The 14,819-nt window shown below is 33.0% G+C and overlaps 1 protein-coding gene across 1 annotated transcript; it reads right to left on the bottom strand.

The window, feature by feature from the left end:
- Positions 1 to 427: 427 nt before the first annotated feature.
- LOC110580780 (NKG2-D type II integral membrane protein) lies at positions 428 to 14,726 on the bottom strand. Its single transcript, XM_021690443.1, has 7 exons — positions 14,687 to 14,726; positions 13,120 to 13,227; positions 8,556 to 8,648; positions 8,088 to 8,123; positions 7,562 to 7,713; positions 6,903 to 7,006; positions 428 to 545 (listed from the first exon to the last, which is right to left on the bottom strand). Exons 1-7 carry the CDS (start codon positions 14,724 to 14,726, stop codon positions 428 to 430), a joined length of 651 nt encoding a protein of 216 aa, XP_021546118.1.
- Positions 14,727 to 14,819: the final 93 nt, after the last annotated feature.

Here is a 14,819-nt window from a genome sequence, read left to right as displayed (position 1 = left end):
TGAATCTGTTCATTACTAGAAATTTTACAAAAATTAAAGAAAACTTTCTTATAGAAGGTAAGTTCTTTAATTATTGGCCTTTGTTCCCCTGCAAGGTTATTTTTGTGTCAGGTCATAGATGGAAAAATAATTCAATAACTCTTGGCGGTATTTTCTTCAGGAAGTTTTCTCACAGAAAAAATTCAGAGAATGGCTTATTTTTTTTAAGATTTTATTTTTATTTATTTGAGATAGAGCAAGAGTGAGAGAGTGAGAGAGCATGAGCAGGGGGAAAGGAAGAGGGAGAATGCTGCTTCAAGGCTCATCCCAGGACCCTGCGATCATGACCTGAGCTGAAAGCAGACACTTAACCAACTGAGCCACCCTGGCGTCCCAAGAATGGCTTTTGTGTTTTTGAATTCTTTATATTTTTATAAATCATAAGCTTTTACACAATCCTCTGCATGCAGATGTATGTGTTTGGAGTTAAACAGTTTTCGGTATAACCTTTAAAACTTGATCCATAAACTGCACACGTTCCATTCTGCATTTCAACCATTGTTAATCTAGATTAGAAAGAAGGACAAATTATATTTGTGACTTTATTAATACATAAATATAAAAATGCAATAAAATATATTTAAATATAGGTATTGAAATAATATCATTTCAGAAGGTTTTAGGACCATGCCTGGTCTTTCTTAGTTAAAGATATGCAAAATATAGCTAACTCAGTTATAAAAGCAGAAGTTTCATTCTATTATAAATTATATGCCATTATTTTTTTCTACATTGGAAGTTAGTCAATTTAGGAAGTCTGAAATCTCTTGATATATGTACCTGAGTGAAATGAAAGTTTTTAAATGTTCTTTTTTTCAGCAAATAGATTAGAAATGAATTTAGAATTCAATTTAGAAGTCAGCAGATGTCATGTTTTATGCAAAAATAAACAATCTTCTTTGGATATATGCAACTTTACTTGGTAAGGAAATAAAAATTGTAAAATTCTCTTATATATTAAATATGTCTGTGTATATATATATATATAAGTATATACACACATACATAAATATAAATATATATGTGTGTGTGTAGGCATTCCATGTAGAGATAGTTATATCTGTGTATCTATTTTGCCTTGGAATCTGGTGATTTGTTTTCTTCCAGAAACAGGTGGGAAATAGAAGGCCAAGGAAAGAGTGAGGATGCATCAGCATGAATATGAACAATAAAATAGTTTGTATTCAAAAGGACAAGAGAAGAAACTCAGTCCATAGAAACCACTAACTGCTCTTAGTTGGTCTCAGTCTATGCACATTAGAGTCTCATTTTTAAATCTCATTTTGTTTTTGTATTCCTTCAGTTTCTGTGTGTGTTTCTTATACCATTCATATTCCATGTCTGCCAGAGTGCTGATTATTCTGGATTGTACTTATTTGCTTATAACCATATCTCTAACTGAAGTGTGAAGCCCTTGAAGTTGTGTCCTACTAATCTCTGTCATTATCTCTGCATAGTTCCTGGAAATCGAGTAACACTCAACAAATATTTATCACATGCATAAACTGAAACTTAATTTGCCAATTGTTTTGCTTTTGCTTCTAAAACAAACATTTACACTTGCAGGGTGGAAAATATTGAGATAAGGTGTTACAAATTTTATTAGTATTTCTAGAGAATAAACTTTTTTTGTCAAAAATAAAATCTCAAGCCATACAGAAATGAGGTCATCCAAGATCAATTCTAAGGTATACTGGGGCCTTCAAATTCCAAATATATAATGAGGTAGGAGGGTAAGTAGTACCTGTTACAATGAATATAAGGGGAGATATGAAAGAAACAGAAGGTTATGCATTGATTACTGCCAACTAACCATTAAAGAAGCAAAGTAAACTTCAAAATCAACGAGAAGAGATTCTTTTTAAAAAGATTGATTTATTTATTTGAGAGAGAGAGAGGGAGGGGGGAGGGGCAGAGGGAGTGAATTTTCAAGCAGACTCCCCTCTGAGCATGGAGCCCAAGGCAGGGCTCAATCCATGACCCATGAGATCATGACCTGAGCTGAAACTAAGAGTGGAATGCCTAACCAACTGAGCCACCCAGGTGCCTTGAGAAGAGATTTTTAAAAATCATTTAAAGATAATTCTGGCTGTAGAGTAAGAAAGACACACATTTGAATATCTACCAGAATGATTACTCATTTTATAGCTTAGGTGAATTATTCTACACTCTAAGACTCTGTTCCTAACCAGCAAAATTAGGTTAGAAATGACCCCTGTTATAGAGGTTTTTAAGAGTCCTTAATGAGAAGGTATATATAAAGTGCTTAAAACTATGTCTGACAGAAAGCAGCTAATTAACCCGACATTAACATTAATGTTGTTGTGATGTTTTTATTATGTACTACAGAATTAGAGGTTCAAATAAGTAAAATATACTTGAAATAAAGAATTAAAAACTTTTACAGTTATATATAAGAAAAAGCACCAGTGAACTTCATCCCAATTTTAATTTGCTTAATGTATTTGTGATTGTAGTGTGTCTGAGGGAGGGGAAAGAGAAATGGGGGAGGGACATTTGAAGAAATGATGGTAGTAAATTTTCTAATTTTGTTTGAAAATTATAAACTCATAGATCCAAGAGTCTAAACAAAACACAAGCACAAGAAATAAAAAAATAAAAAAATAAGAATCCCCAAAGTAATCCAAGGCATATTACAACCATTTCTCAAATCCAATTATAAAAACCAAATGGGATTTATTCCTGGGCTGCAAGGTTGGTTCAACATCCTCAAATCAATCAATGTGATACAATACATTAATAAAAGAAAGAACAAGAACCATATGATCCTCTCAATAGATGCAGAAAAAGCATTTGACAAAGTACAGCATCCTTTCTTAATTAAAACTCTTCACAGGGTAGGGATGGAAGGTACATACCTCAATATCATAAAAGCCATCTATGAAAAACCCACAGCGAATATCATTCTCAATGGGGAAAAAACTGAGAGCTTTTCCCCTAAGGTCAGGAACATGGCAAGGATGTCCACTATCACCACTGTTATTCAACATAGTAGTAGAAGTCCTAGCCACAGCAGTCAGACAACAAAAAGAAATAAAAGGCATCTGAATCAGCAAAGAAGAAGTCAAATTCTCACTCTTTGCACATGATATGATACTTTATGTGGAAAACCCAAAAGACTCCACCAAAACTGCTAAAACTCATACAGGAATTCAGTAAAGTGGCAGGATATAAAATCAATGCACAGAAATCAGTGGCATTCCTATACACCAATAAGACATAAGAAAGAAAAATTAAGGAGTCGATCCCATTTACAATTGCACCAAAAGCCATAAGGTATCTAGGAATAAGCCTAACTGAAGAGGTAAAGGTTCTGTACTCTGAAAACTATAGAACACTTATGAAAGAAATTGAGGAAGACACAAAGAAATGGAAAAATGTTCCATGCTCATGGACTGGAAGAACAAATATTGTGAAAATGTCTATGCTACCTAGAGCAATCTACACATTTAATGCAATCCCCATCAAAATACCATCCACTTTTTTCAAAGAAATGGAACAAATAATCCTAAAATTTGTATGGAACCAGAAAAGACCCCGAATAGCCAGAGGAATGTTGAAAAAGAAAAGCAAAGCTGGTGGCATCAGAATTCCGGACTTCCAGCTCTATTACAAAGCTGTCATCATAAAGAATGTATGGTACTGGCACAAAAACAGACACATAGATCAACGGAACAGAATAAAGAGCCCAGAAACAGACCCTCAACTCTATGGTCAACTAATCTTTGACAAAGCAGGAAAGACAGTCTCTTCAGCAAATGGTGTTGGGAATACTGGAGAGCCACATGAAGAAGAATGAAACTGGACCATTTCCTTACGCTGCACACAAAAATAGGCTCAAAATGGATGAAAGACGTAAGTGTGAGACAGGAGTCCATCAAAATCCTTGAGGAGAACACAGGCAGCAACCTCTTCGACCTCAGCCACAGCAACTTCTTCCTCGAAACATCGCCAAAGGCAAGGGAAGAAAGGGCCAAAATGAACTATTGGGACTTCATCAAGATAAAAAGCTTTTGCAAAGCAAAGGAAACAGTCAACAAAACCAAAAGACAACTGACAGAATGGGAGAAGATATTTGCAAATAACATATCAGATAAAGGGCTAGTATCCAAAAACTATAAAGAACTTATCAAACTCAACACCCAAAGAACAAATGATCCAATCAAGAAATGGGCAGAAGACATGAGCAGACATTTTTCCAAAGAAGACATCCAAATGGCCAAGAGGCACATGAAAAAGTGCTCAACATCGCGGCATCAGGGAAATCCAAATCAAAACCTCAATGAGATACCACCTCACACCAGTCAGAATGGCTAAAATTAACAAGTCAGGAAACTACCGATGTTGGCAGGGATGCGCAGAAGGGGGAACACTCTTACACTGTTGGTGGGAATGCAAGCTGGTGCAGCCACTCTGGAAAACAGTATGGAGGTTCCTCAAAAAGTTAAAAATAGAGCTACCCTATGACCCAGCAATTGTACTACTGGGTATTTACCCCAAAGATACAAATGTAGTGATACGAAGGGGTACCTGTACCCCAATGTTTATAGCAGCCATGTCCACAATAGCCAAACTATGGAAAGAGCCTAGATGTCCATCAACAGATGAATGGATAAAGAAGATGTGGTGTGTAAGACTGAGGAATCACAGACCTGTACCCCTGAAACAAATAATACATTATATGTTAACAAAAAAAGAAAAAAAAGAAAAAAGTGACTCCAACTGTATTCTGTCTATAAGAGTATTCTGTCTATAAAAGTTTACTTTTAATATAAATGCACACATAGGTTAAAAAAAAGGAATGCAAAATAAATACCGCATTGACACTAATCAAGGAGAACCTGGCATAGCTATATTTATGATAGACAAAGGAGGATTTCATAGCAGAAAATGTCATTATGGAAAAAGAGCTCATTACATAATGATAAGAGTCATAAATTCATCAAGAGTACATAACAATCCAAACATTTATCAATAGAACTTCAGAATAATTGAGAAAAATTGTTTGAAATGCAAGTAGAATACATAATTCCATAATTATAGTCCAAGATTTCAATATATGTCTCTCAGTAATTAATAGAATAAGTTGACAGAAAATCAGAAAAGATATAGAAGACTGGAGCAATACTCCCAACTAACTTGACCTAATTGAAATTATAGTACACTCTACCCAAGAATAATGTAATACACATTCTGTTCAAGTGCACACAGAACATTTCAGAAAATAGACCATAGTCTGGTCCATAAAACTAACCTCAGTAAATTTAAGTGGATCCAAGTCATACAAACTATGCTTTTTGACCAAGATGGGACTAAATTAGAACTCAATAAAAGAAAAATCTCTGGAAAATTCCTAATGTTGGAAACTAAATAGCACACTTCTGAATAATCCATGGATCAAAGAAGAATACAAAAGGGAATTTAGAAGGTATATTGAACCGAATGAAAATGAAAACACAGTATCTCAAAACATGTGAGGATGTTGCTAAATTATCTCACGTATTAGTAGCCTGAATGCTTCTATTAGAAAAAAAAATCAAATTAATAGATCAGTTTTCACCACAAGAAACTATGGTGATTTTCTTTCCCTTTTCTTTAGGGGATGGGTAAATGGGAGTCCTTTAATACAGCTGAAGGTTGAATGAGGAGCCTGTGTGAATGAATACTGAAAGAAATACAGTGGAAGTAGGGAGCAGAAATTAATGAAATAGAAAATTGAAAAATAAGTGGTAAATAAGCACCAAAGTGATGTTCATTATCATTAGTCATTAGCGAAATGCAATTAAAACCACAATGAGATATCACTGCACACCTATTAGAATAGCTAAAATGTTAGGGACTGACTGTAACAAGTGTAGACCAGGATGTAGAGCAACTAGAACTCTCACACACTGCTAGTGGGAATGTAAAATGGCACAGTTACTTTGGAAAATAGTTTGGCAGTTTCTTAAAAAGTAAAACACATAACCTATTATATTACCCAACCATTCCACTCCTAGGTATTAATGTAAGAGAAAAGAAAGCCTATGTTCATACAAAGACTTGTACACAACTATTCATTGCAAGTAGCTTTATTGTTAATAGTCAACAACTGGAAATTACCCACCTATCTATCCATCAGCAGATGAAAGGATAATCAAATTGAGCTACACTCACAAATGGAATCCCTCTCAGGAATAAAAAGAAATTAATTTTTTATACATGCCTTGAGGTGGCTGAATCTCCAAATAACTATGCTGAGTGAAAAAGCCAGATATAAGAATAGTACATATGGCAGAAATCCATTTATATTAAATTCTATAAATTGCAAACTAATCTACAGTGACAGAAAGCAGGTTAGTTGCCTGGGGACAGAAAGAGGTGGGCAGAAAGGGATAGGAAGCAGAGATTACAAGGGTGCAAAGGGAAAGTTTTGCAGGTGATAAATATGTTAATTATTTTGATGTTATTAATGGTTTTGTGGATGTATACATTTCTCAAAATTTATCAAATTGTACACTTTAAATATGTGTAGTTTATTGAATGTAGTTATATCTCAACAATTCAGGTAATAACTTCAAGAAAGAATATCTTTTTGATATTTAACCTCTCTGCTTTAGTCTCCTTATCTGTAAAATGGTCATAGTATTATGTACTGCTAAGCAGTCCTTAGCACGTAGCAAACAATTAATGTAACTCATTATTATTGGTATTGGCTGCTCTGCTCCATAATCTCCTAAATTTAGGTCCCATTTTAGAATATGGGAACATCCTGGCATTGTGTGAAATAATGTGATCTTGACTGACCATAGGCACAGCTTAGAGACAAATCCACAAATAGACACCTATTGCTACAGACTTACTGGCTGGGCAAGAGAATGGTGCCATCTTCCCAATGCCAAGATCCATTTGCTGGAATTTGTATTAGTCCCATCCAATGATATGACTTCACCAATTTAAAGAAATCCTGTTTGAGACCACAAATAAAATCAGTGCTCAGAATTTTAGTTAATACAAGGCCATAATCATTCAATCATTTTTTTCCCACATTTGGGGAAATGCATTCTGTCCTCTAGTCTAATTCCGACTTAAACACTGTACATAATACCTACAATTCCTGTGCTTTCTTATTTTTATTTATTTTTTTAAATTTTGAATTTTAATTTTTTAAAAAGGGTTTTATTTATCTATTTGAGGGAGAGAGCAAGGGAGAGAGAGAGAGAGAGCACACAAGTGGGGGCGGAGGGCCAGGGGGAGAGGGAGAAGCAGGCTCTCCACTGAGCAAGGGGCCTGACGCAGGGATCCATCCCAAGACCCTGGGATCAGGACCTGACCTGAAGGCAGATGCTTAAGCGACTGAGCCACCCAGGTGCCCAGTGCTTTCTTATTTTTGATGCAGAAAGATTTAGGGTGGATATATCTCAGTCTTAGTGCCTCTCTTATGTTTCAGGTTCATATTCCAGTGATTTGCCTCACATGTTAGGAATGAATATAGGAAAGGAAATTAAAACAAATACTCAACCTGATCCTCTCTGCTGTATATCTTCAGGAGACTGGAATTTTGAGACATACAAGAAGCTTGGCTCTGGTACCAGCTTTTGCTCTCATTAAAAAATTGATAGCAGTTATTTCTGTAACATATCCAGTTTTTAGGACATGGGCCACAATAACTTTCTGAAAGAGGGAATATATTCTTAATTCTGTACAAGTCTGAACATTATAACAGATTTTGTCTAGACAGGTTAAATACTCTTTTATTGTAACTCTAACATTCCAGATAAACCAATCTGATCATCTCCAATGACATATCTTTACACATTTATATATATAGAGAGAGAGACAGATGCCAAAACTAAGTATCTTCTTCTTTTTAGAAGCACTCTTTCATTGTTAACAAATAAAAAATATTGGAATGTTATGGCTCATGGACAAGAATTAATAATTTTCTTATACATTCTCTTGTTAACAACATTGGATATATGCCTATACTCAATTATATAGAGATTCATGTAATTTGTGCTTCAAAATATTAAAAAACTTTCACTTACCTTGCAAAGAAATTGGAGCTTCTTTGTTGAATAATGCTATTAAAATAATCATTAAGAGGATTAAGAGGTACCAACTTCCAGTTATAAAATAAGTCATGAGGATGAAAAGTACAGCATAGGGAATATAGTCAATAATATTGTAATAACATTGTATAGTGACAGATGGTGATTACACTCATCACTGTGAGCATGGAGTAATGTATAGAATTGTCAAATCACTATGTTGTACAACTAAAACTAATATAAAACTAATGTAAAACACAGTTCAATAATAAAAAAAATCAAAATTATTAAAAGGTTATTAGTAACATAGTCCTAGCAAAAGTAGACACATTTTTACACTAATAGGAAAAACATAAAGACACATACAATGTTGTTAGTTTATGTCTCTGTGCTTCTGAATGCTAATCAAAGTAATGCATTGCAATAGATCGAGAATGCTCTATCTACTTCTCTACTATCACTTACAATGTACGATTATGGCACCGCATATCATTACCATTATAATGACATGGATCCCCATGGCTACAGCAATGGCGCGGGCTACCAAAAATGGAGATGCTGTCCAAAAAAAAAAAAGAGTGAGAAAGAATAGAAAATAGGATTAAAAAGTTTTGGTATGTTCATGTTTGATATAAACGTTATGAGTGTTTTTTATGGGAGGAGTGATATCAGTACTTTTACCTTAATTATTTTTCTCAGAACAAGTAAAATATGTACTTTGTAAGTGATTAAAAAAAAAAGACAATAGAAATGCATATTCCCTCCTGTTTCTCTCTCAAAATTCTCCAGGTCCCTCCCTAGAATAAATCATGGTTATAATTTTTTATTTTTTTTAATGTAGATACCATAACAAACACAGACAGTTCCCTTCAATCCTTTTTTAAAAACATGTTGAAGAAAGTATGGAAAATATTGTGTTTTTTTTTTTTTTTGCTTAAGAAAATATCTTAGTGATTATTCTATATCATGTCTTATAAAGTCAAAATTTTATATATAGCTGTTTTCATTCCTTTCATTGGTATATGGACAAAATCTATTGACAGACATTTAATTTTTTCCAATGTGTATTTAAATCATTTCTTAGTTTTGCTATTAGATATAACAATATGAATAACATTTTATATATACCTGTGCATATTTTTGAGTTCCTCTCTAAGAGAAATCCCTGAGAGAGTAATTGCTGAGTCAAAGGGCATTTTCATTTAAAATTTTTGTAATGATTGACATTTTCAGTCCAAAGAAGAAATACCAATTTGTTTAGTACCAAAATAAATTTAAAAGCCTGTTTGCTCACATCTTCTCTGCATTAAATATTATTCACATTTTAAAATGTATAAATCTTATAAGCAATATTTTTAATTTAAATTTTATTTTTTCTCTTATGAATAAGATTGGCATTTACTATGGTTAAATAATGTTTTTATTTTGTTTCTCTGAGACTTCTCTTGTTTGTATTGAGTACCTAGTTCCTTTTTTACTTTTTGGGTTAAGGATATTAGTTCATTTCTTATCATATGTTTTGCAAACACACATCTCAAGTATTTTTGTTTTGACATTATGAAATTGTGGGGGTGCTGAAATGCATAATGGTTGACTTGATCAAATTTTCCTTTATGGCTGATTCTTTTTTGGATATGAATAAAATGTCTTCATTATTCTGAGTTTATAAAGTATATTACACTCATGTGTCATCATGTTATATTGTTTCCTTTTTTATCTGACCTGTTTGGTATTTGTGTGTGTGTGTGTAATAAATAAGGTAGGAACTTAAATTTATAATTTTTTTCCCAAATGGGCACTGAATTTTTCTAACATCATTTATTGAATAAGTCAATGTGTTCTCATTGATATGAAATACCACCTTTAGCATGTAATACATTCATATTTGTATTTTCATTTATTCCTATATTCTTTACGTGTTTTCCATTCAAACTATATGTAGAATTCCCTTAGTTTTATAATATGCTTGAGTTTTTCACCGTATCCACAATTGTATATTACATTTCTTTTTCAGAATAATTTGGCTATCATTACACTTTACATGTACCTTAAGAACTTAAAAAAAAAAGAACCTTAAGCTTTTCAAGAACCTGTACTTTTAAAATATGGTAATTTATCTTTCAATAGAGTCACATTAAATGCATAAATATATGGAGATAATTTACTTCTTTAAAATGTCTTTTCCCATTATGCATGGCATGTCTTATTTTATGTTCATCAACACAGCTTTAAATTAATAGGTTTACTTCTAGGGTTTTTAATTAAAAAGTTTATTTCTGTCTTTTCAAAAAAATTTTGGTGTTATATATATGACATTTTTGTTTCATCACATTTTTCTTGTTTTTGTAGTTAAAGCAATTGATTTTTATATCTTATTTTCAATCAAGTCCTCATATCAGATTTCCTTATTGTTTGTCATATTTTTGGGTGAAGCTCTTGAGGGCTTTTTAAAGTATTTTAAATTACAAATTTTTGCAAATAATATTAATTTTGCCTTTTTATTGTAATTTCATATCATTTGCTTTTTTCTTTTTCTTGGTTATTCATGTTGGCTAGCACCAGCAGAACAATTAATATTACTCAACAGCAATGATAGCAAAAATTCTTGCCTTTTCTAACTATAATGAAAATGCTACTAACATTTATCAATAAGCATAGTGATAGCTTCTGAATATATATATATATTTGAAAAACAGTATTTATATTTTAGAGATTTTAAAAATTAAGTCCTTTTTAAGAATTCACAGTGATTTTTATCCAAAACCTTTTTAACATTATGCATATGATCATGCAATCTTTCCCCTTTGATGACTACATATGGCACATTTCCATTCCTATAATCAACTCATAAGGTGGTGCTATCTGATAATCATTTATTTTTTAATATTTAATGAGAATTCATAGGTGAGAAGTCTGCTGTTTTCCTTTCTGTGTAAGCTATTTCAGGCTCTATTTTCAATGATATTCTGGCTTGATAAAAGACAGCTCGTCTTCATCAGTGCATTCTGAAACATTTCTGTGAATGGCAATCAAATTTTTGCTTCCACACCTTTTAAGAACAGAACTCTGAAAGATATTTTGTATTTCCTTTATCTTTTGTTTCCATTTCTATTTATTCCTCCTTAAAGTTAGTTGTTCAGTGCTCTCTTAGAAACTGCTGTCTCACATTCAATGCAATTTCTAGCAAGATTCCAACAGCATTTTTCACAGAGCTAGAATAAACAATCCTAAACTTTGTATGGAACCATGAGAGACTCCGAATACCCAAAGCAAACTTGAGAAAGAAAAGCAAAACTGAAAGCATTACAATTCTGGACTTCAAGTTATACTACAAAGGTGTAGTGATCAAAACAGTATGGTCCTGACACAAAAATAGACACATAGATCAATAGACTAGAATAGAAAATCCAGAAATCAACCCACAACTCTAAGGTTAACCAATATTTGACAAAGCAGGAAAGAGTATCCAATGGAAAAAGGACAGTCTCTTCAATAAATGGTGTTGGGAAAACTGGAGAGCAACATGCAGAAGAATGAAACAGGACCACTTTCTTACACCATATACAGAAATAAATTCAAAATTGATGAAAGACCTAAATGTGAGACAGGAAACCATGAAAATCCTAGAGGAGAACAGAGGCAGTAAACTCTTTTGACATCGGCTGTAGCAACTTCTTACTAGTATGTCTCCCGAGGCAAGGGAAACAAAAGCATAAATAAACTATTGGAACTTGTCAAAATAAAAAGCTTCTTCACAGTGAGGGAAACACTCAACAAAACTAAAAGGCGACCTACAGAATGGGAAAAGATATTTGCAAATGACATATCTGATAAAGGGTGAGTATCCAAAATATATGAAGAACTTATAAAAGTCAACACCCAAAAAACAAATAACCCAGTTAAAATGGGCAGAAGGCATGAATAGACATTTTCCAAAGAAGACATCCAAGTGGTCAACAGACACATGAAAAGATGCCCAACATCACTCATCATCAGGGGAATACAAATCAAACTATGATTAGAAATAACCTGACACCAGTCAAAATGGCTAAAATGAACAACACAGGAAACAAGAGATGTTTGTGAAGAATTGGACAAAAGGGAACCGTCATGCATTGTTGGTAGGAATGCAAACTGGTGTAGCTACTGTGGAAAAAAGTATGACGGTTCCTCAAAAAGTAAAAAATAGAACTATCCTACAATCCAACAATTGTACTACTAGGTATTTACCCAAAGGATGCAAAAATAACTAATTCAAAGGGACAGATGCACCCTGATGTTTACAGCAGCATTATCAACAATAGACAGATTATGGAAAGATCACAACTGTCCATTGACTGATAAATGGATAAAGAAGTGTGTGCATGTGTGTATAGTGGAATATTACTCAGCCATCATAAAGAATGAAATCTTGCCATTTGCAATGATGTGGGTGGAGCTAGAGAGTTTTATGCCAAATAAAATCAGTCAGTCAGAGGAAGACAAATACGATATGATTTCACTCATATGTGGAATTTAAGAAACAAAACAAATGAACATAGGGGGAAAAAAGGCAAACCAAGAAACAGACTCTTACCTATAGAGAAAAAACTGATGGTTACCAGAGGGGAGGTGGGTGGGGGCTGGGCAAGATAGATGATAGGGATTAAAGAGAGCACTTGTTGTGATGAGTACCGGGTGTTGTATGTAAGTATTGAATCACTAAATTCTAAACCTGAAACTAATATTACACCATATGTTAACTAACTGGAACTTAAATAAAAACTTGAAAAAAATATCAAGAAACTGCTGTTTCAGTTGCTATTATTATGTTAATGATAATCTCATCCTTTGTAGGGCATGAAAAAATCCTAAACTGAACAATTTCTGCTAATTGTATTATATATTCCAATATTATACTAGAGTTAATTTCATTTCTGCTTTTCTCATTAAGGTAAAAGAAACTGAATGCTTATCACTGATCTAATCATATAGATTCCAAGATTCACCTCACTATACTGAGAGAAGACAAATGGAATATTGAACTTACGGTTTTCTCCATGTTTCCTTGTGATTAATGTAGACTTTCTCTTTTGCCATTGTGGAGAAGTACCATGCTTTACCAGTTCAGAGTTATAATTATGGATTTCATTCACCTCTAGAGAAAAACAATTCAGGCCAATAGGAGTCATAGACTTTCAGCCCCTTGGGTCACAATTTTTTATAATTTAACTTGCCATACTATTCATATCCTTTTTTAAAGTATAACATCAAGTTACTTTTGTTTTATATTACTTCATTATTATGATTTTTGCACTTCATAATATGAATAAAATTATTTTTATTCTATGGCAAAATCTTTTTTTTTCTTAAGATTTTATTTTGACGAGAGAAAGAGAGAGTACAAGCAGGGGGAGCGGCAGGCAGAGGGAGAGGGAGAAGCAGGCTCCCTCAACAGGGAGCCCAATGTAGGGCTCCATCCCAGGGCCCTGGGATCATGACCTGAGCTGAAGGCAGATGCTTAACTGTCTGAGCCACCTAGGCACCCCTCTATGGCAAATTATCTTTAGCAAGATCTTATGTACCATAAAATAAGTTAATTCTTAGTGTGTAATAAAATCTAACATTAAAATAAAGACAGTGTATAATAAAAAAGACAGGGGCCTAGGGAGTTAGACATGTGTTTAATTCATAGAGCCACATTTGCTAAGTTAATAACTTCACGAATTACACAAAAAAAAAAAAAGGAAAAAGAAAGGAAAAGTAAAGAGGAAACAAAGGAAAAAAGGAAAGAAAAGAACAAAGGACATCAACACAACCTGTTATGAGTACTTTAAAAAGTGAAATTAAATAATATTCATTTAGAATCAATAATGTTAATCATGTAGTAAACAGTAAATGCCTTTTTTTTAGTGAAGGACATACAAATAATAAGGTGTAAAATTTCAAAATAAATACCAATAATCTTGCCTTTGAACAAAACAAGTAAAAAACCACTTTGCTCTCTTCTTGAAATAGTAATCATTACTGAATATGTAAAAACTTCTTATAATGAAATGTTAATACTAATTATCTTTTATACCTAAAATTAAACTAAAGCATTGTTTGTACATACCATATGTAACTTAATTATCAAACATGTGAAGAGGGTAGGTATTATTTTATGGATGAAGAAATTGAATGTTATAGGCGGCCAAAGTCATATTTGTATTTAATATAATGCTAGAAATAGAAATCTACTAATGTAAATATAGCATGTTTTATATCTCTGTTTGATAGAGAAAGGAAACTCAAGTGCATAGAAGCTGTGGATTGTCCCAGATCTCAAAACTAGAGACTAGTAAAAGTTTGACTAAAATTTTTCTAACTCCAAATCCTTATGCTGTCACTATTTCAGGCTACCTCAAATTGTGAAAGATTTTACTTTAGGTAGTTAATGAAACAAAGGAAGAAAAAAGTTCTCAAGTTTTTGAAAACTCCATTTAAAATATAACATGAAATGAACATAAGTGAATCAGAGTAATTTGATTTCTTATGCCTTGTATGCTAGTATCAAATTCTGGGTATCTTAAAATTATATACAGGCCAAACTGCACATTTATGTGGAGAACACATACCCATGTTGTGACCAGCCCACCGATCTCGGATCAACTTCATTGTTTGATTATGACTATTTACTCCAGAGATGAATCAAAAATCTTCATTTTGAAGATGACATATCTTCCTTAGAAAAACAAGAATACAAAAATA

The sequence above is a fragment of the Neomonachus schauinslandi genome, chromosome 5 (assembly GCF_002201575.2).
Source record: "Neomonachus schauinslandi chromosome 5, ASM220157v2, whole genome shotgun sequence".
NCBI classification, from domain to species: domain Eukaryota; kingdom Metazoa; phylum Chordata; class Mammalia; order Carnivora; family Phocidae; genus Neomonachus; species Neomonachus schauinslandi.
The sequence above is the reverse complement of the archived record's forward strand: the minus strand, read 5'-3'. Positions and strand labels throughout refer to the sequence as shown.